Source organism: Chenopodium album, chromosome 15, assembly GCF_948465745.1.
Source record: "Chenopodium album chromosome 15, dcCheAlbu1.1, whole genome shotgun sequence".
In the NCBI taxonomy this organism is placed as follows: Eukaryota; Viridiplantae; Streptophyta; class Magnoliopsida; order Caryophyllales; family Amaranthaceae; genus Chenopodium; species Chenopodium album.
This window is the reverse complement of record NC_137848.1, coordinates 42801563-42822528: the sequence shown is the minus strand read 5'-3', so window position 1 is coordinate 42822528 and position 20966 is coordinate 42801563. Positions and strand designations below refer to the sequence as shown.

Genomic DNA, 20966 nt, shown 5'->3' with positions numbered 1-20966 from the left:
GTACAGGGTAGTGTTTCTTCGCATTTTCTTGTCTATGTCGATGATTTTGATTATCGCAGGCTCTTCTCATGATGCTGTTGTTCAGTTTAATACATATCTGTTGAAATGCTTCTATATGAAGGATTTGGGTGTGCTTAAGTATTTCTTAAGCATTGAGCTAAGGTTGCTCGGAGTCCGGAGGGCATCTTTCACTACTAAAATTTGGTCAAATTGCGACCGTTTATCTACAACCGACAATAAAATAGGCACAAAATCTGAAATCTGCGACAGTTTTAGAAGCGGTCGCAAATTTTGCGACTGTTTTTTGCCAAATAAACGATCGCAATCCTATTTGAACAATTTTTTAATAAAAAAAACTTGTTTAAAATAATTCTAAAATTTAAATAACCCTATTACGACCGCTTAAAAACGGTCGCAAATTACGACAGTGTTCAGGATGGTCGCAAATATCGGAATTTGCGACCGCTAAGAGCGGTCGTAATAAGGTTATGATTTTTTTAATAAAATATGGTATAAAACTGGTGCATAACCCACCCTAACCCTATTCTTTGTTGGAAGCAGCCGTTTCTTCTCATCTGTTTCTCTCTCCTCATTTTGCTCCTTCTCCTCTTTCCTTCTCCCTTCTCACGCCCCTCCTTTCTCTTCATTCTCCTCTTTCTCTCTCATCTCATTTCTTCATCTCCTCTTTATTTATAATCTCTTCATCTCCTTTCTTCATTAAGCCATCACATCAAGCCCCACCGTCACAAGCAAGCAACGAACGAACGAGTTGGCACCATCCTTTTCACGAATTTTGGTGTTTGACCATATAAACCTAAGAAGAAGAAATATTGGGAAAGGTATGTTGAATTTCTGAATTTTTTTTAATTTTGTTTATTTTCGATTTTTGTTGTTTTATTTCGATTTTTGTTCGAATTTCTGTTTGAATTTTGGTTCGAAGTTTTATTCGAATTTTGTTGATTTTGTTTGAATATTGCTTGGTTCGATTTTTGTTCGAAATTTTGTGTGATTTTTGTTGTTGTGGGTTTTTTTTTTTTTTGTTAGTTTTTGTGGGTTTGATTTTGTTCGATTTTTGTTCAAATTTTTGTTAGTTTTTGTGGGTTTGATTTTGTTCGAATTTTTTGTTGATTTTGATTTAACTTTTGGTTTGATTTGTGTAATTTTTGTTCGAAATTTTTGTTTGTTTAATTTTGTGGGTTTAATTTTGTTGATAAATTTATACGTTTTTTTGGGTTAAATTAAAGATGGGTGGTGGTGGTGGTGGGTAAAGGTGATTAAAGCTGGGCGAGGGCAGTGGCTGGTGGTGTTTTAGGGCAGTGGCTGGTGGTGTTTTAGGGTAGGTAGTGGTGGTGGGTAAAAGTGGTTTGGGTGGGAAGCGGTGGTGGGGTAGGCTGTGAAGTACAGGAATGCGTTTTTTTTTCTTTTTTAAAAAACTTTTAGCGACCGCTTATGACGGTCGCTAATTCCAGATTTGTGACCACTTCTTTAACCGGTCGCAATTAGTAATATTTGCGACCGTTTTCCAATCGGTCGTTGAAATTAATAAAAACGGTCACAAAAAATCTGCGACTGTCAACCGGTCGTAATAATGTTTTTTTTGTGACCATGTAAATAACGACCATCGCGTTACGACCGTTGACGGTCGCAATTATTTTTAGCGACCGTTTTTGCTATCTTCAGCGACCGTTAGAGGCGGTTGCAAAAACGTTAAATTTTAGTAGTGTTTCTTTCTCAACGAAAGTATGCTCTGGATATTTTGACTGAGGCAGGTATGTTGGGTTGTAAACCCATTGACACTCCGATGGAGCATAACCATTGTCTTGCACATGCTTCCGGTGAGCCGTTTGATCAACCGAAACAGTATCGTCGTTTGGTTGGACGTTGGTCTATTTGTCGGTCACTCGTCCAAAGTCGAGTTATCCAATACATGTTTTGGCACAGTTTTTGAGTGAACCGTAGGTTTCTCATTGGGATGCGGCCATTCGTGTCTTGCATTACCTTAAGGGAAGTCCGGGACAAGGCATCTTGTTACGACCAATGAAGGATTTACGTTTGACGGCGTTTTGTGATAGTGATTGAACGGCGTGTCCTTTGACTCGGCGTTCTTTGTCAGGTTATTTTGTGTTCTTAGGTCTATCTCCTGTTTCTTAGAAGACTAAGAAGCAACCTACCGTAGCAAAATCCTCGACTGAAGCTGAATGCCGGTCTATGGCATTCACCACTTGTGAGTTAAAATGGTTGAAGCAGTTATTGTATGTTCTTGGTGTCAATCATTCAAAACCTATGCAGTTGTTTTATGATAGTCAGTCGGCCCTGCATATAGCCAAGAATTCGGTGATTCATGAACGTACGAAGCATATTGAGGTAGATTCACTAGTAGAAAAATTGAAAAATACAACGCTCATTGGCCATCGGTTTTTGAAAACCCGTGGCAAAAATTAGTGGCGGGATGAGGCAAAGACCAATGGCCACCGGTTCAACCAAACCCGTGGCAAAAATTGGAAAGGCCACCGGTTTTGAACCGGTGGCAATAACTAAGTATATTAAAAAAAAAAAAAAAAAACAACGCCCCCCCCCCCCCCTTTATAAACCCCTAACCCTAAAATTTGACTCTCCCTCAGCCTCTCTCCTTCAATCTCCCCTCTCCACCTTCTCTCTCCTCTCTCCTTCACTCTCCCCTCTCCCTCAGCGATCTCCTCCTCTCTCCTGTCTCTTTCTCTCTCATCTCCTCTCCACCTTCTCTCTCCTCTCGTGCATGCGTCTCTCATCTCCTTCTCTCCTTCTCTCTCGTCACCCTCCTCTTCTTTCCCCTCAAACATCAACAACAACATCCTCCCTTGTCACGTTTTCATAGTCGAATTTGAGCATTAAACCAAGTGTGAGGGAATTTCGAAGCTTTTTTACTTTAAAGGTACGTTTTAATGTTTTTATTTTTGTTTTTGATTTTTTTATTTAATTTTTGGATGGTTTTAGGTTGGTTTGATTGTCGGTTCGGTGGTGTTGGTGGTGGTGGTGTTACGTGTTGAGGGTTTTAGGTGGGTGGGTTGGAGTGTCGGTTCGGTGATGTTGGTGGTGGTGTTACGTGTTGAGGGTTTTAGGTGGGTGGGTTGGAGTGTGGGTTCGGTGGTTCGGTGTTTAGGTGGGTAGATCTGGGTTTGGTGGGGTTTGGTGGGGTTCGGTGAGGTTCGGTGAGGGGGTTCGGTGAGGGTTCGGTGAGGTTCGGTGAGGGTTTGGGTTAAGTGGGTGGTGGGTAAGGTGGTAAAGTCGTGGGTGGTGGGTGGTTGTAGGTGGTAAAGTCGTGGGGAACGGTGATACTGGCGGAGTATACGGCGGAGTATACTCCCTTGGCCGTATGCTTCTTTCTCTCTCTTTTCAACTGTAATTGCTTGAATTTTTGGAGTTTTTGTTGAATTGATTTCTGGGTATTGATTATATGTTTTTATTTGATTGTATAATTAAGCTAAAGTTTGGATTTATTTGGTATTTGATTATGATAATTTTTGAGGGGTTTTAGTGGGTTTAATCTGTGGTATTGTTGATTATGTTTAATTAATGAATATTTGAGTTGAAGATTGGGAAAATATGTTCTTAAGGTTTGACTTTGCTTGTTGATTGCTATGATTAGTGATATGGAGTATTCTGAATAAATATCCATGTTTTTTTTTTTTTATATTGATGTTGTAAATTTTTTAATTATGCAGGTACTAGTTTATGACTCCACATAGAAGAATCAAGAAGATATTGATGTTGTAATTTTTTTGTATATTGATGTTGTAATTTTTTTTTTTATTTTTTTTGGGTATTGTACAATAAAAATTTAATGATAAATTTATTTCTGATTATATATTTCATTTACAAGTTTAGTTGATTTTGATGTTGAGTTACTCATATTTCAATTGAAATAAGCAAACCAAAAATATGAACAAGCAACTCTAACTATTTTTCAAGTGAAAAAAAAAAAAAAAAAAAAAAAAAAAAAATTCACCTCATATTGCCACCGGTTAACCGGTGGCAAAACTAATAAATACCCAAAAAAAAAAAGCGCCAATTAATTTATTGCCACCGGTTAACCGGTGGCAATTCTCGTTTTTGCCACCGGTTTTGAACCGGTGGCTTTTTAAATATATTATTGCCACCCCCCAACTGACCACCGGTTCAAAACCGGTGGCATAAGGGGGTTTTGAACCGGTGGCCAATTGTATTTTTCGTCTAGTGATTGTCATTTTGTTCCTGATGAATTGTTAAAGGGTAATATTTCTACTTCATATGTTTCAACTGGTCATCAGTTGGCAGATATTCTTACCAAGGCTCTTGGACGACAACAGTTTGGTTTTCTTTTACGGAAGTTGGGCATTCGTGATTTGCATGCTCCAACTTGAAGGGGAGTATTAGTGTCGGTTTGGTTATATTTGTTAATATTGTATCTATGGAAAGTTTATCTTATTAGGAGTTTTAGCGAAGTTAGGTCTTGTTGTGTATTTTGTATATATATGTGATTAATATCAATACGGAAGGCTAATCCGTTTTCTCCAATATTTCTTGAGTTTAACACACGGTAACGTTATTGGTTTAATAGAATCCATTTTCAACCCAAAAAATACACTAACCAAATGCCCCCTAAATCAACCTGGGTTGATGTTGTAGGGTGCACTCTAGGGTCATGGGTTGGGTCAGAGAAAATACTGGATATGCCAGGGTTGAGTACTTGAGTTCATGGGTTACTGTTAAGTGGGTCGTAAATTTGCAGGTGGGTTAGGATGGGTTCGTGAGCTAAGTGGGTCATGGGTAGGTCGAGCTAGGTTGGATGGGTCAATGTGGGTTTATGAGATAACCTAGTGTTACTATTATATATTATGAAACGAAAAGAATATAAGTTTATAAACAACTAGAAAAATGTTCAATTTCCAAAACTAAAAAATAAAAACTTACAAATACTCAAATACTGAAAATACTTTTTTTTTTTGACACAAACCAAAGCGTAGCACTTATTAAATCATCAAGAGTTCAACATCATTACAAATCGCCCTATGAATATCTGGGGAAAACTCCTCCAACCAAACACGATACTCATTAAAATTGCTACTTGACAAAGCTAAATTATGAGCAGCTTCATCCCTAACCTCTTAACAAGGGGGTAATACTTTGTTTAAGAGAGGAGACAAGTAATATTAAATACAAAAATTAACAACGCTATAAATTGATGGTTGTATACTTGTATGAGTTGTATCTTGTATATATAATTAGTAAATTCATAACATATAAGTGATACAACATACAGAACTATTGAAATATTTTATCCACATCCAAGTGCACCGTTCAAGTAACCTAAATAGTTTTTGTTTTCATTTGATGATTAAATGTAAAAACAATCATCAAAATGTAAATAAAATGTTAACGGGTGTACCGTGCATCCTGTTGTATATAACAATCACTGCGGGGATCGAACACGGGTTCTCCCAACTAAGTGTAGTCTCAATCACCACTACACCAACATCCAATTGGTAAGTTTTAAGAAATTATTTACTATTAATTTAGTTCAAACATAGGAGGGTGAAATCGGCTCACAAGTAAAATGAGGTCGGGTAAATAAGTCAGTAACACTATGGGTAAATTGAATCATGAGTTGTTATTGGATTGGTCATATTAGGTATTTGTTGGGATGAACAAGTTTTGGGTTGTTAAAGAACGAGCCAATAACAGCCAACAGGTCAGGTTCCCTTTAGGTTGGATCTATAATGAGGCAAGTGCTATTCGGGATGTGTTAGGTTCGTTCAAATCTAAGATTATTGGATTTAATCAGGTTCAGTTGATTTGATCTAGTGTTATGGATCATCAGGGTCCAAATAAATTAAACCTTTAATCCGCATTCGATGTCTAGAAGTATTTTAGCCTTTAATGGATTTACAGCTACAATAAGGTCCATGCCATTAAGCCATTTATATGAAGGAGAGTAGTTGGTGGGAGAATATATAAACCACCAAGATCAGCTAGCTGGAGTTGGAAGAACATCTGCAGAGCTAAAACAGGAACTAAAAGACTGCTTTATGTAGGTGCATTGGGCTAAAAATGGGCTTAAGTATAGCATGACTAAGGGAAATAAAGGGTTGCACAAAGGTTATTCTAAAGTCTCGTGGTGTGCTTGGGTTTGGAACAGATTTAACATTCCCAAGCACGTTTTTATTGCCTGGATGAAAACCAGATAAATTGTTCCGGTTTGTTGTGTGGTCGTGCTGATGAGTCCAGTGGTTGAAAGAGCGGCAAGATAAGGTGGATGCTGAAAGCTTCTGAAGTTGAGCTTCCTATTAGCATCACCATCTCCAAAAGGCCTCACTCTTCTCTAAATCAATCAGTTGAGGCAATGAGATCATGAGCACATTAATAGACTAGTCATGAATATACCGAGTATTGAAGATCGTGAAACGGGGCAAAAAGGATAGACCCAATGATACAGTCAAGGCAAATGAAGGGTGAGCGACTGAGTATGATAATGTTCATCCCCAAATTTGTTCAATACAACTCTACCAATCCCGAATATCAAAAACAAATACGTTCGGAGCAGAAATGGCACTTCAATTTTATATTAATCCGAAGTATTGTGGTCTATTAATCTCTTGTCCTTCATTGTTCTTTGATTCAAAATCTTTTCGGAAATAAATTGAACTGTGATTTTATTGCCGAAATTACACCATAAATTGAGCAAATTATCTCAACCAAGGGCAACATTTCTCAACAAACTTCAAACCACCAATTGAACATACTTCAAAAATAATAAGATTAGATCTAATAACATCAGCAATTTTCAATTCGTAATTTTAAAGATCAAATTCAAATAACAATATAAAGTAAAGAATATAAAACAATCTAAACTGCAAATTAGCAAATATTTAATCATGTATTTCACATTAACCATCAAATCTCAAATTACATCGAACTTAAATCCAAAATAAAAACCCTAAAACATAATAAAGTCTAACCACCAAACCCGTAGAGAGTACGGCCCTGCCTCTTAAGAGCATAGACAACATCCATAGCAGTAACAGTCTTACGGCGAGCGTGCTCAGTGTAAGTAACAGCATCTCTAATCACATTCTCCAAGAATATCTTCAAAACACCGCGAGTTTCCTCGTAAATAAGGCCGCTGATCCTCTTAACTCCACCTCGCCTCGCTAAGCGTCGAATGGCGGGTTTAGTGATACCTTGGATGTTATCCCTCAAAACCTTCCTGTGCCTCTTTGCTCCTCCCTTTCCTAACCCCTTTCCTCCCTTCCCTCTTCCTGACATTTTCTTATTCTTGCTTTCAAGATTCTGAATCCGGGTTTTGTAAGTTTGAATTGGATTTTTGGTGGAGACTGATGTTTTGATTGTGGTGGGAAATTAGATTTTGGGGGTGGTTTTATATAAGGAGGTAGTTGAAATTTTTTTGAAGTTTTGGTTTTGGAGGGAATTGTTAATTTTGTTTAGAATAAATTAAAGCCATTGGATTGGGATGAATCTGACGGTAGATGAGACCGATCCGTGTGAAGAGTTTTGCAAGTTTAAGACCGTTGATGATTTTAATCTAATGGTTTGTCTTTGTTTTGATTTTTAAAGTTTTCTATATTCGGATCTAATGTTTGTCCTGCTGGCTGCTGCTGAGTTTACTCAAGTTTTATCTAGGTTATTTTATTTTATTTTATTTTTGACAGTATTTTATACTTGTAATAAAAAAAAATATATCATACGGAATATTTCATAGGGTATATAATCACGGAGTACTCTGTATTTTTCATCATCATTTTATCTCCTTCTATATTACTCCGTAGAATTTAGTTATAAACATCTATATTTATACTTGTATACGAGTATTAGAAAAACATTTCAAAAGGAAGTTTACGTGTTTATAGATTGTGTGCTCGAGTTTCACAAACTATCTCATATTTCTTTTTTTTTTTTTTAAATTTTTTTTGCAAAGAAAATTAAAAACATAGTGAACAATAATGTAAAAGAAAAAAAAATTTGATTTTTATTAATTAGAAACTAATAAAGCTTTGTTAAGCTATCTAAATGGGCAATGTAAAAGATAAATTTTATTTAAGAAAAGATTGAATTATGTATTGCCCGATCATTGTCTGAGCCAAAATACGAGTTAAGTGATTATAAAGTAGTTAAGGAGTTTTTTTTTTTTTTTTTATCTGCTTTTTATTTTATTTTCCATATTATTATTAAAAAATTATTTTAAAAACATTTTTTGTTTTAAACACAGATCCATATTAATTCAGTCTGTATTTTGGATTGGTAAAGTAATATTGTAGCAAAATCGATCCAATATTCAAATCTTAAATTCCAAATCCTCAATCTTCAATCTGATCCAATTCAATTTAATCTAGCTACTAGTCTTGAAACGGTGAACAACCCTCGCTTAGGCGGTTCGGCCTCAATTCTGCTCTTGCCCTCTTCAATTTAACAATTTTTTTTCCCCATCATTTGACAACAAACTCTCACTTGACTTGCCAACTAAATGCTTTTCAACCCTCAAACTCTCATCTCTCTTCTCAAATCCCACTGCCTCTCCCTTTCCACCACCACCTCCTCCGCTTCCTCCACCTTCTTCAACCACCAACAATGGCGGAACATCACCAAAGTTCGCCTAAAATGGGTCAAGAACAAAACCATCGACCATATAATCGACAAAGAGACCGATCTCAAAGCTGCAATGCTTCTCAAAGACGCCATTAAACGCTCTCCAACTTCCTTCATTACTGCCCGAACAGTCTCCGATTGGCAGAAGCTTCTAGGTCTTACTGTCCCTGTTCTTCGATTTCTTCGAAGGTATCCTACTCTTTTTCATGAATTTCCTCATTCTCGTTACCCTAATTTGCCCTGCTTTAAGCTTACTGATTTTGCTGTTACATTAGATCAACAAGAACACTTAGTTTATGAAAATGATGAATTGGGTATTGTTGAAAGGCTATGTAAATTGCTTATGATAACGAAATCTAAGGGGGCGCCATTGCAATCGATTTATCCTTTAAAATGGGATTTAGGGTTACCGGATAATTTTGAGAAATTGATTGTTTCGAAGTACCCGAATCATTTTAGGGTTTTAAAGGGGAATAATGGGTTACCCTTTTTGAGTCTTGTAGAATGGAGGGAAGAATTTGCTGTTTCTGCATTGGAAAAGAGTAGTGAGGAGAGGATTGAATTAGGGAATGATTATAGGGAGTTTAAGAAGGGGCAAACCGCTTTAGCATTTGCAATGAGCTTTCCAAAGGGGTATGGGTATCAAAAGAAGGTTAAGGCTTGGATGGAGGAGTTTCAGAAGTTGCCATATGTATCGCCTTATGAGGATTCTATGAGGCTCGATCCTACGAGCGAGCTTATGGAGAAACGTATTGTTGGGTTGTTGCATGAGTTTTTGAGCATGACTATACATAAGAAGACTAAGAGGAATTATTTGAGAAGTTTGAGAGAGGAATTGAATCTTCCTCATAGGTTTACTAGGATTTTTACTAGGTATCCGGGGATTTTCTATCTGTCTTTGAAGTGTAAAACAACCACTGTTACTCTGAAAGAAGGGTATCGAAAGGGTAGATTACTTGATCCTCATCCACTGGTCCGTATCAGGGATAAGTTTTACCATGTGATGAGAACGGGGCTACTTCATCGTGGTAAAGGTGTGAACTTTTTGTCGCCACAGGACTGCTTGCTGGATAATGCTGGAGATGGAAATGGAGAAGAATCAGAAGACTATGAAAATATGGAAGGGGAGGAGCATGAGATGGAAGAAGAATGTTGGGAAGAGGAAACATCCAGTTTGGAGGAAGAATCTGATGAGTAGCTGATTGCAAGCATTAGTTTTTGCTACTTTAGTTATCATACATTTAGGACTCGAGTTAGAAAACCGGTAATGAAGAAATGTGACATATTATACGTCAACTTATCATCTTTTGGTTCGTTAAGCTTGCAGTTGTCCGGGGAGTTTTATTTACTAGCTTCATCACTACAGAAATGTTCACCATCTCTACCTATTTTCTATTGCAGTCTGTAGGATACACCGATACACTAATGTTCTTCTGCTTGGTGGCTAGAAGATGTGTACCCTGCTTGTGTGCTTGGTCACGTTGTATAAAGTAGATTCATCCTGCTTCAGACTGCCTGATACTGACCCATTTTCTGATCAATGTTTGTACTCCAAAATGAGACATTGTTAGATTTGTGGTTAACCAATATTACAATCTCCGACTCTCTGAGGAATAAACTGAGCACAGAAGTTCTATTTTTATGCACTTTATTCATTGTTGAGCACCAGTGCATATCTGATTACCATCTCTTATTGCGTTCACATCAGATCCCTCCATCTGCCGAAGATTGACATTTAAGCAGAGGCATTGGGCAATAATTTTAGCTCTTCAAACTGCTGTATCCATAAAACAGTAGTCCAATTTGGCTAACTCCTATGTATTAATGAGTATTCTATAGTTTTTTTTGGCTGTAAAGCATGGTTTTACTATGCCATTTACTACTTAGTTTTCAGGATACCCCATGTGTCCATGTAAGAATTGCACTGCAATCTGAAGGTTAATGTTACTCCTTTTCTGCCTATCGTAACACACTTGAAGTAGGGAGATGAACCCGGGATACTAGTGTAATACAAGTATTAGACAAATTATAGGCATGTGATAATTGACATTAACCATGCAGTTTCATGGTATTTTCAACTTCTTGCTGGACCAGTAAAGCTTTATGAACTATTATATTTTTGTTACTCATTATAATTATGTTGTTCATCATGTATAAGTAATGAACAGTGGTTAGAGTGAAGTGAATGAGCAATACTTCCACCGTGTGTAAATAAGTTTATCATTTTAACCGATATATATGTGAAGGTACAACTTTGACCATAAATATATGTAATTCTATACTTTGTTTTAGTTTAACTTGTAAAAATTTGATCTTATTTGACGAATCTAACAAAAGTTAACATACGTAGTATTAACATTTGATTTTTTTTTTTTTTTTTAATTTTTTGAAGAATACATTAATAAAGAAATCGAGTTAAATGGGGAGAACTCCATTTATCTGCTAGATAAACAAAATTGGTAAATTCCATGGCATATTGGTAAATAAATGCATATAAAATTGTGTAAGTTATATAAAATAATATTAAATCTGAAAATAAAAAGGAAAAAGTTAAAAAAGATTAAAGACCCACTGACTTAATAGTGTGAACTTTTTGAAGGCATGTCGTTATTAGTATGAAGCCATGGAAGAGCTCGAAGTGGAAGAAGATGACGCCATTCCCCCCGACCTTCACCTTTCCTCTCCAAAATCCATCACAACCACCACTGTCAAAGAGGCTCGTGTTCCACCGCCAACAATTCCGCCACAAACCAACTCCATGACTCCGCTTCGCGGCTGTAGCCCGGCCGGCCGAACAAATAGAAACTCTAATAGCAAAGTGTGTAAAGTAGGGCGATACAAACCCTTTAGGGAAAGCATCACCTAACTGCCGCTTTGCGGCTAAATCGGGCAGCCATTCCGCCATGAAAACATAAGAAAATGTAGATGAGGAGAGAGAAGAAGAAGAACAAACCCCATAACCACCATTTCTACCATCACCACCGTGCAACACCGATGATTGTTGACAGAATTTGTTGACGAAAATTACATTTTGATGATTTTTTCTGAAACAATTGTTTACCAAAGTGACAAACAACATTTGACGGAGTTGAATTTTCAGTTAATGTCAAATTTACATAAATAATCCTAGTTTTACTGCATTTTTACGAAAGTACCCTGGAATATTCTTATCATGTTTATCTAGGAGATAAACTTGAATTTCTCAAGTTAAATTACACTAAAATTTAATATCTTGAAGACATGTCATTATTTTCCTTTTTTTTCAAGATTTTTTTTGGGGCTTCTCTTGCCTTCTCTTTAAGAATATTTATTTTCTTTCAACTTTCACGCCCCTTAAATATAAATTTCTATAAAAAAAAAAAAAAAAAAAAAAAAAAAAAAAAAAAAGAAGTAAGAAATACATGTAGTCTCTAAGGCATATAGAAGTAAAAAAAATAAGTTCAGTTCAGTAAAATTCAGTTATGTTAAAGAAGAATTATAATTGAAAACCAGTAAAAATAATTTCAATTCAGCAAAAATAATTTCAATTCAGTAAAATTAATTTAAGTTCAGTAAAAATAATTTAAGTTCAGCAAATATAATATGTTTCAGTAAAAATAATTTCAGTTCAATAAAAATAATTTTTGTTCAGTAAAAATCAATAACTTTAAAGGAGAAATATAATAGAAATTCAGTAAAAATAATTTCAGTTCGGTATAAATAATTTAAGTTCAACAAAAATAATTTTAGTTTAGTAAAAACAATTTCAATTGAGCAAAAATAAGGTGAAGTGAACAGGGCCTTACTCTTTTTTATGAGAAATTGAGAATCAGGGTGAAGTAGTAGCTATAAATACCCTAAAGCAAAAAAAATTGTCTACATTACTTGCCCTTATAAAATTTCAACCCAAAAAAATAAAAAATAAAAATAAAAAAAAAGCATCTTGAATGGCTTCTTTCCCTTGGATTTTCAAGTAAAGGTTCTAATTACCTCAAGCACATCCCTTTTCTAAAAACGTTTATAAATAGCAAAGATGCAAAACTTTAATGACCACAATAGCAAAAATGACTACCTGGAGGCTAGCAACAAAATTGACCACCATAGCAAAGATGCAAAACTTTAATTGTACCAATATAGATGTTATATGCACTATTCAAATGACTACTTAAATTTAGATATCCAGGGTAAAGCTAATTAGAGAGCGCTATTCTAATTGACTACCTAGAGGCTAGCAACAAAAAACCTTTAATGTACCGATATACAAAGTAGATGTTATATGCACTATTTAAATGACTACCTAAATTTAGATATCCAGGGTAAGGCTAATTAGAGAGTGCTATTCTAATTGCGGCTGGCAAAAGCATCAACTGAACGCACACATTTAAAAAAAAAAAAAAAAAAAAAAAAAAAAAAAAAAAAAAAAAAAAAAAATCAATCTATTAGAGTAAATCTGATAGATATGCCCACGAGTTTTCAACTTCGCTATCTCTAAATTGTAATGATACAAAATCGAGTAAAAGATGGCAACTCTTTCCTAATATTCATCCCAACTAATAGGCTAATGCCCAGTACGAAGAAAGTTTACGAAAATTTTCATTTACATAAATTACTACCTTCTTCACAGACCCTAACCCCTTAAACACTGAAATCCATCTGTATATATACATACACCCCGAATCTTCAATGTACTCCCTTGCCACTTATCCCTCACATTATAATGTTCATGGGGAGTGATCATTTTGCAGAAAAACGTCAGCCAAAGCTACTTCTGCAGAAAAACGTTGAGTATTTATTTCCTGCTAGAATTTATACAATAGTGTAGTAGTAATTTTTCATACTGAAACTAACAAGAAAAGAAAAAAGAGGGTCACGAAGCTGAAGTAAATAGTGCCCAATTGAGAACCAACGGCAAAAAAGCAGTACTTTCCTCATATTTTCACCTCCCCAATATATCCAACCCCAAGAGACAGCCCTAGCAAGAACATTACAAGAAATGGAAGGAAAGCCCTAAGCTTGATGGCATAAACCAGCAATAGCCTAAGATGTTAGTGTATAACAATCCCTAGTGAATATCACACATCTAACTCTGACAGACTAAATATGGGGTTCTACAAACCCGCGTTGCTTGACGCCCCAAGCCTATAAAAATTTCAATTCCAGCACTTTGAGCGAACACAAGAACAAATTACCACAAAATCATGCGTATATACCAGGAGGTGAGAGAATTCAACATTGATACAGCTAGCAAGGTTAATCCCAGGCACTAGATGCACCAGGATTATAGCCACCTCCACCACCGCCGCCACCACCATAGTGACTCCCGCCACTGTTGCTCCCACCATAGTAATCAGAGCCTCCACCACCTCTGTTGAAGCCGCCACCATCCCTCCTAAAGTCACGACCTCCAAAGCGACCACCCCCAGCTCGCCTGTTTCTGCCTCCACCATAGGATGCACGTGATGCATAACGAACCAACCAATCAGGAATTTCCTGGTTTGCTTCTTGCATCAGCTCAGCAAGCGGTCTAGCTAGCGACTGATTATTTTCATTGAAAAAAGCTGTAGCCAATCCACTTTTCCCAGCTCGTCCTGTTCGTCCAATCCGATGGACGTAATCATCGATGTCATTTGGGAGATCAAAGTTGATCACATGTGCGACATGAGGAATATCAAGACCTCGAGCTGCCACATCAGTTGCGACCAGAATAGGAGTATTTCCACTTTTAAATGACCTCAATGCAAGTTCTCTTTCCTGAAAAGAAACAGAAGGATAAAATCCTTGTTAACAAATTGGACATGACAATTCATGGCACTGAAAAACGTTTAAACAAAAGCACTAAATAAAAGACTCAAGAGACAGTTATCAAAGGACCATCTGGCAGGAATTAGGCAAAATAAAAGCATATCTGGTCCCCAAAGTTCGGTTCTTATCAATTTACAAAGCGTTTTCTTTCAAAAACCAAGCAAAAATCATTTCCCACAAGGGAGATTCCAAAAGAGGAAAGTTGTCTTGGTCTCAAAATATGATTTCCCACCATGTACTTCTCAAGCCATTTTAATGTCACATGAGAATAAAACATAGATGTCCTCGTAAAAAATTAAAACATATAATACTACGCACTTTAGAAAGTTGCTATGAAGTTTTTATACAATAGGTTTGACGTTCACTAGTACTTGTATATATCTAATCTCGCCAATAAGAAAACGCTCAGATCTTAAAGCATCACTGATCAAAGTCCCTCATGAAGGAAAAGCCCTAGTCAAACAAGCAAAATGCAGCATAAAATATCAACTCAAAGCTAAATAACACACCACAGAAGGCAGATATATCAATATCTTTAACATACTTCAGAACAACAGTATACAGAAAGTATATTATATAAGAACAAACCAACTAGAAATAATATCCGTAGCTGACGTCAAACTTTAAAACACTCACCTGCTGTGTTCGATCACCATGGATACTAGTTGCTGGGAAGCCATTAATACCCAACCAATGCTCCAATGCATCAGCACCTTTCTTAGTCTCCACAAAAACAAGGGTCAATGCTTGCTGCATTATCAACAAGAAAAAACATGTATTATTCAAAAAACCAACAGAAAAATTGAACATCTAAAGTAGTTACTATAAATATATGCACCTATCACTAAAAGTGTCACCACTCTCACCAGATATGGGCACAAACATATTTAAATTCAAAAAACAAACCTTCCCCTGCACTCCATTTGCTCTCTGTGCGTGAATAAGATCCATCAAATGGCTCCTCTTATCAGACTCATGCACAAACTCAACCCTCTGAACAATCAAATCAGTACTTGACCCCACCCTTCCAACAGCAAGGAAAATGTAATTGGACAGAAAGTCAGATGCCAGCCTCTGCATATTGAAGAAATTTAGCAAGGAATATCAGTAATTTGTGAGCAAACAAAACAAATGCCTGCAGATTAAAATGAAACGGAAAGATTGCTGTGACAAGGTAGGTTCCTATCATTTCCGAAGTAGGACAACCATATAAGATCAAAGAGAAAAAGACATAATACAACATTGACGAGACAATGATTCATCTTTGGGTTGAAACAAAAATATCAATCTTCACTTGTACAACCCACTCCCCTCCATGAAGTAATTGACCGTAATTGAAACATTTTTTAATTGCATTAAACATGATGCAACTTCTTTAGTGAAGGAACCCTAAAAGAAGAGTACAACTCCCTCGAATCCCAAATGTTCTTCCCATTTTGATTGTGCACAATGCATTACTTTGATCATAAATATCTTTAGTTCCATATATATATATATATATATATATATATATATATATATATATATATATATATATATATATATATATATATATATATATATAAAACAGTTATAATTAATAAACTACTCATTGAGGCAAATCAAATAAGACCCAACAAGACTATTTTATGTTTTACATATTGAGAGTAATATAGAAGATTCTCTCATCTTATGAATAGTGCTATAATTCTAAATGGGATGAACAAAAAGAATTCATCAGTTTTTAAAATTAAGAAACAGGGAGTCGCATCTCACATGGCACTCTTATCACTAACTAAAACAATGTTTAGCATTATTATCCAACAAGATACTTTAAGGCGGAGAGGATCTTAAATAACATTCAAAATTCAGAAGAACTAAGCAGAAAGGCCCATATATGTTCCGATGTGAATTTATACAGTTTTTGTAGGGGCCTGACATGCTCTCATATTACATGACAAAGGAAGGTGCTCACTGAACTAGCAACAGCAGCTAAACAAACACCATAATAACTTTCTTATAGGAAGGTTTGAGAGAGGGGGAGTTCCAAGAATGGTAAAAGAGAACTTCACCTGTATTTCCTTTGGGAAAGTTGCACTGAACAGCATAGTCTGTCTAACACCTCGGGGTGGCATATCTGTCTGTTCAACTATCTTTCTAATTTGGGGCTCAAATCCCATATCGAGCATTCTATCAGCCTCATCAAGCGCCAGGTATTTAATCATTTCAAGTGACACTCTAGCCCTCTCTAGTAAATCTACCAGTCTTCCAGGGGTAGCAACAAGAATATCAACTCCTCTTTCAAGCTCTCGCAACTGTAAAGAACCACAGCACCCATTAAAAAAAAGAGGCCCTGTATAAAAATTGTAAAAGCATTTAACACAAAAAATACACACTATAAACTATTAAAAAGAAAACCAAGGCTAGCCAACTAACAAAGTCACAAGGAGGATAACATTGCTTGAATGAATAACATTGCTTGATATTCAAGCCTTCAGGATGTCAAATGAATATACTTTTAAGATTAAAAGACTGACTTAATTTAATTGCAAAGATGAGAAAGTAGAAACTCAGACAGTGTTGCCTACTTCGCTAACTGGCTAATCCCCACCCCACCCCCGCAAATACAATCCAAAGCATACAAATTGAAGACTTTTAGGCTAGTTTTACAAGAGGTAGCTAATTCTGATGCAGAACCGGTTCCACGTACATAAGTATAGTAGCATACCACGAATTGGACTGAGCTAAAATTTCCGTGTTCTACTACACATGTTAAATTTTATAATAAACCAATGAAAACTACATTGCCTCCAGTCCACTGCACTACTTTCATGAGAAAAGTCAGCTAATCATGAGCTTGAAGCTTAATTGACATCCCTCCAGTGGAATTATTGATTCTCTAACTTACAACAAGAACACACAAAGCACGGCCCAACAAACACCCAAATTATGCAAGGCTAGGTTGGTTTAGATAGAGTAGAATTCAAACAACACATTACATCAATTTGCAGCAGATTATTCACTGTGCTGCTACACACGCAATGAGACAATAATTCATGAAGCACAACCCACTAATCACCGAAAGTTCCTTAAGGTAGGTTGTTGAATGGTATTACTCGAACAATGCACTACCACAGTCAATAGAAATCTACTAAGCACTAAGGCCTCTTCACTTCACCTTGAAAAAATAATATTAAGTAAAAATAATTTCAATTCGATAAAATTAATTTCAGTTCACTAAAATTCAGTATTTATAAAGAAGAAATATAATAGAAAATCAGCAAAATTAATTTCAGTTCAGCAAAATTAATTTCATTTCAATAAAAATATTTTAACTTCAACAAAAATAATTTCAGTTGAGTAAAAATAATTTTTGTTCAGCAAAAACAGGTGAAGTGAACGGGGCTTAACTATATAGCTGGCATAGAATGTGACAATAATAACAAGAACCAACGCATCAATTGATGGGTCTAATAGAGATTCTTTCATCATGATAAACCTATCAGCTTAGAACCGAATAAGGCCAACCCAAACAGAAACAACCCAAATCCAACCTAAACGACCAAATTTCCTCATTAATAGTATTAAGACCACAATAATTAGTAACCTAAATCCAACTAATACTAGAGTATAATCAACACAATTTATAAAGCAGATGGTCAAGAATTTATAAATATAGTAAAAAAAAAAAAAAAAAAAAAAAAAGGAAAACGGAAAAATAAGATTCTACTTAGTCAAGAGAACATCAAATCCTATAATCCTACAACATTAATAGTCATTTTTCTAAAAAAATGCCAGCACATAGATTTTCTAGCTAGGTAGCATGTGTGAGAGCTGCAAGTTGTGTCAATTAAATACATAACTAGCAATAGGAAACATGAGAAACTTCATCATAAATTTTAGAACCAAAAACTGTACAATGTCAATTTATGAAACAAAATTTTCTGCTGTAAACGTTCTAAGGACTTTAGAGCCAGGGCAGGAGCAGGCGGGGTGGGGAATGTCAGCAAAACTTCCTGAGACCTTTGCCAACAAATTGACCCCACCACCCCCTTCAATCCAACTCAAAAAAAAAGTAAAAGTGATACCATGCGAACAGGTAAGTACAGAACTACAGATTCAATTACACAACTACAAGCTATTTCACATTATTGCAACTCATCTTTAGCAAATTAGCCCCACATCCAACTTTTAATGAATTCAAAGCAAAATCATATATACGAGTGAAGATGCCAAATATACCATCCAAGGTATCTCAAAATCATACTCCCTCCGTCCCAAATTATAGTGTCTGTATTCCATTTTGGGTGTTCCAAAATGTTGTGCAAGTTCGCAAACTTTTATTTTTGTTGCACATAATTTACCATAATACACCAACTTCTTTATCTGTCCCAAACATAATTGTGCCATAATTCACTTTTCTACCTTTTACATATAAACTACCCCTATATCCAAAGCTTCATTAAATGTATTTATTTATATTTTTTATTATTTATTCCATATAAAATACCTCTAAATTTAAAATATTAAACTCTCCACTACCCTTGATTCTCATGGAAAAAAAAAAGGAAAAGAAACGAGCACTATTATTACAATGAACTAAGTATTGATGCTAATAACAAGGAATCAAGATTAGTAAAGATGCTACAAAGTCCATATCTTCAGAAATAAGCCATGGTCATAAAGGGTGAGAAAGAAAGAAGTGGAAATTGTTATAAGAAGAGTACAAAGTATATAGAGAAACAAAAACCTGTTGACTGATTGGTGCTCCTCCATATGCTACCACCACCCTGACACCAGTTTGGTATGCAAATTTCTTAGCTTCCTCATTTATCTACAATAATCCATTAACCACAACAAATTCAGAGAATAACTATGCATTGAAAAATAAGCCAATAGCACCTAATATTAAAGCCTTAAGAATCAAGTTAAAGATAATCCACAAGAACCAAAGTCTTACCTGCACTGACAACTCCCTAGTTGGAGATAGAATAAGAGCAAGTGGAAAGACAGTACGAAATCCACGAGGTTTCGGAGCTGTCTGCTGACTCTTCATAATACCACTAATGATAGGAAAGCAAAAAGCTGCAGTTTTTCCGGAACCAGTCTGAGCACATGCCATCAAATCCCGTCCAGCAAGGGAAATTGGAATAGCATGGCGTTGAACTGGCGTAGGCTTCACATATTTGCATCTTCTAATGTTTGCATTTAGCTCATTTCCAAGGTCTATGTCTGCAAATGTATTTACAGGGGGTGGCACATTATCCCCACTAGTTTCCACAGGGATATCCTCATAAGCATCAAAGTTGATGCCGGTATTCTCCGGCTCACCAAACACCTGCTCCGGTTCATCGTCAACATCATTAGCAAAAGGATTAACTTCGCGCTCCCTACGGTCCCAACCTCCACCCCGGTTATTCCATCCAGCTCCACCTCCTCGACCACCACCATAACCACCTCCTCCACCGCCGCCACCTCCACGAACAAAGTCGGGTCTACCACCTGCCCAACGTCCACCAGGCGGGCCAGCTAAGACAGGCCTATCATTAACCTGAGGTAGTGCAGCTTGTGGCGGGGCAGCAGACGAGTCTGCCGATGGCGGCCTGTTACGAAGATGTGGCGGTACATAGGTAGCCTTGGTCGGCCTAGCAGTACCACCGGTACCTCCATTTTCATTCTCGGCTGCCGCCACAGAATCCGCCCATGAAGTTCTCATGATACAAATTGACTTTCAATACCAAGATAAACCTATCAGCAATCCCCAAAACAATCAATACCAACCATTACAATTAGAAAAACCAAAAAAATCAAATTCGCCGCTCTGAAACCCTAATAAATATAAATTACGCAATTAACAGCCAAAAAAACCTAAATTTACAACAAAAATCAATGACGAAAAACAAAAATAGCACAAACAATCAAAAATCAATAAAAATACAAACAAATTAATACGACATGCAGTACAACTTCATCTGGGCAACAACAATACACGACGAAAATCAACAAAAACAGAATCAAACCAATAACGAAGCAGAAAATGCAGTTGAATCCGAAAACAGTAGAGTCAAATCTAAGCTAAAAGGAAGAAGAAGAGGAGGAAAAGACGAACCTTAAAAAGGGGGAAAACGAAAAAACGAAGAAACCCTAATTTGTATTTTTGAAAGAATAGATCAGAAAAAAAAAAGCGAAAATATCTGAAAACGAAGATATAGATAGATCTATGAGAATGATTGTGTATGTGAGGAATTCTCTCTCTAAAAATCTGAAAACGAAAAAGGTTTGGGTTTCTCTCTCTAAAGTGATGAGGAAAGAAAAAATGGGTAAACAGTGCGGGTGGGTGTCCTAATTATAAGGTGAACGGCGGACTCTCTCATCGCCCTTTCTCTCTCTTTCTCAGCCCAGGTTGAACTTTTGATGGGTGTCGTTTTTTCAGCTCTTCCTCTTTTCCCAAAAAAAAAAAATTTTTTTTTTTTTTTTTTTTTGAAACCAATTAGATTGAAATTGAATGATAAATTTGTACATAAAAGTTGAATGTTTTTTTAAAAGTGTTAAATTTTGGCAAATTCTTTGTAAAATACAACTTCATA

The 20966-nt window shown here is 36.1% G+C and overlaps 3 protein-coding genes across 3 annotated transcripts; 1 reads left to right on the top strand and 2 right to left on the bottom strand.

The window, feature by feature from the left end:
- Window positions 1-6918: 6918 nt before the first annotated feature.
- Window positions 6919-7351, bottom strand: LOC145582274 (histone H4). The gene has a single exon (XM_081639283.1). It carries the CDS (start codon window positions 7279-7281, stop codon window positions 6970-6972), a length of 312 nt encoding a protein of 103 aa, XP_081495409.1. The 5' UTR covers window positions 7282-7351; the 3' UTR covers window positions 6919-6969.
- Window positions 7352-8309: 958 nt separating this feature from the next.
- LOC145582273 (protein WHAT'S THIS FACTOR 9, mitochondrial-like) lies at window positions 8310-10674 on the top strand. The gene has a single exon (XM_081639282.1). The coding sequence runs from the start codon at window positions 8498-8500 to the stop codon at window positions 9815-9817; it is 1320 nt and encodes a 439-aa protein (XP_081495408.1). The 5' UTR covers window positions 8310-8497; the 3' UTR covers window positions 9818-10674.
- A 2775-nt stretch (window positions 10675-13449) lies between these two features.
- Window positions 13450-20763, bottom strand: LOC145583173 (DEAD-box ATP-dependent RNA helicase 37-like). Its single transcript, XM_081640345.1, has 7 exons — window positions 20489-20763; window positions 19340-20127; window positions 19130-19213; window positions 16452-16694; window positions 15307-15474; window positions 15037-15150; window positions 13450-14349 (listed from the first exon to the last, which is right to left on the bottom strand). The coding sequence occupies exons 2-7, from the start codon at window positions 20093-20095 to the stop codon at window positions 13849-13851; spliced, it is 1866 nt and encodes a 621-aa protein (XP_081496471.1). The 5' UTR covers window positions 20096-20127; window positions 20489-20763; the 3' UTR covers window positions 13450-13848.
- Between the last annotated feature and the right edge of the window lie 203 nt (window positions 20764-20966).

Bases quoted from the DNA above. Each gene is read 5' to 3' on its own strand.
- LOC145582273 (XM_081639282.1), top strand. From the start codon at position 8,498: ATGCTTTTCAACCCTCAAACTCTCATCTCTCTTCTCAAATCCCACTGC.
- LOC145582274 (XM_081639283.1), bottom strand. From the start codon at position 7,281: ATGTCAGGAAGAGGGAAGGGAGGAAAGGGGTTAGGAAAGGGAGGAGCA.
- LOC145583173 (XM_081640345.1), bottom strand. From the start codon at position 20,095: ATGAGAACTTCATGGGCGGATTCTGTGGCGGCAGCCGAGAATGAAAAT. The intron at 15,475-16,451 runs GTGAAGTTCTCT...TTCAATATGCAG, and splicing joins CTTTCCCAAAGGAAATACAG to AGGCTGGCATCTGACTTTCT. The intron at 15,151-15,306 runs GTTTGTTTTTTG...TTGATAATGCAG, and splicing joins CAAATGGAGTGCAGGGGAAG to CAAGCATTGACCCTTGTTTT.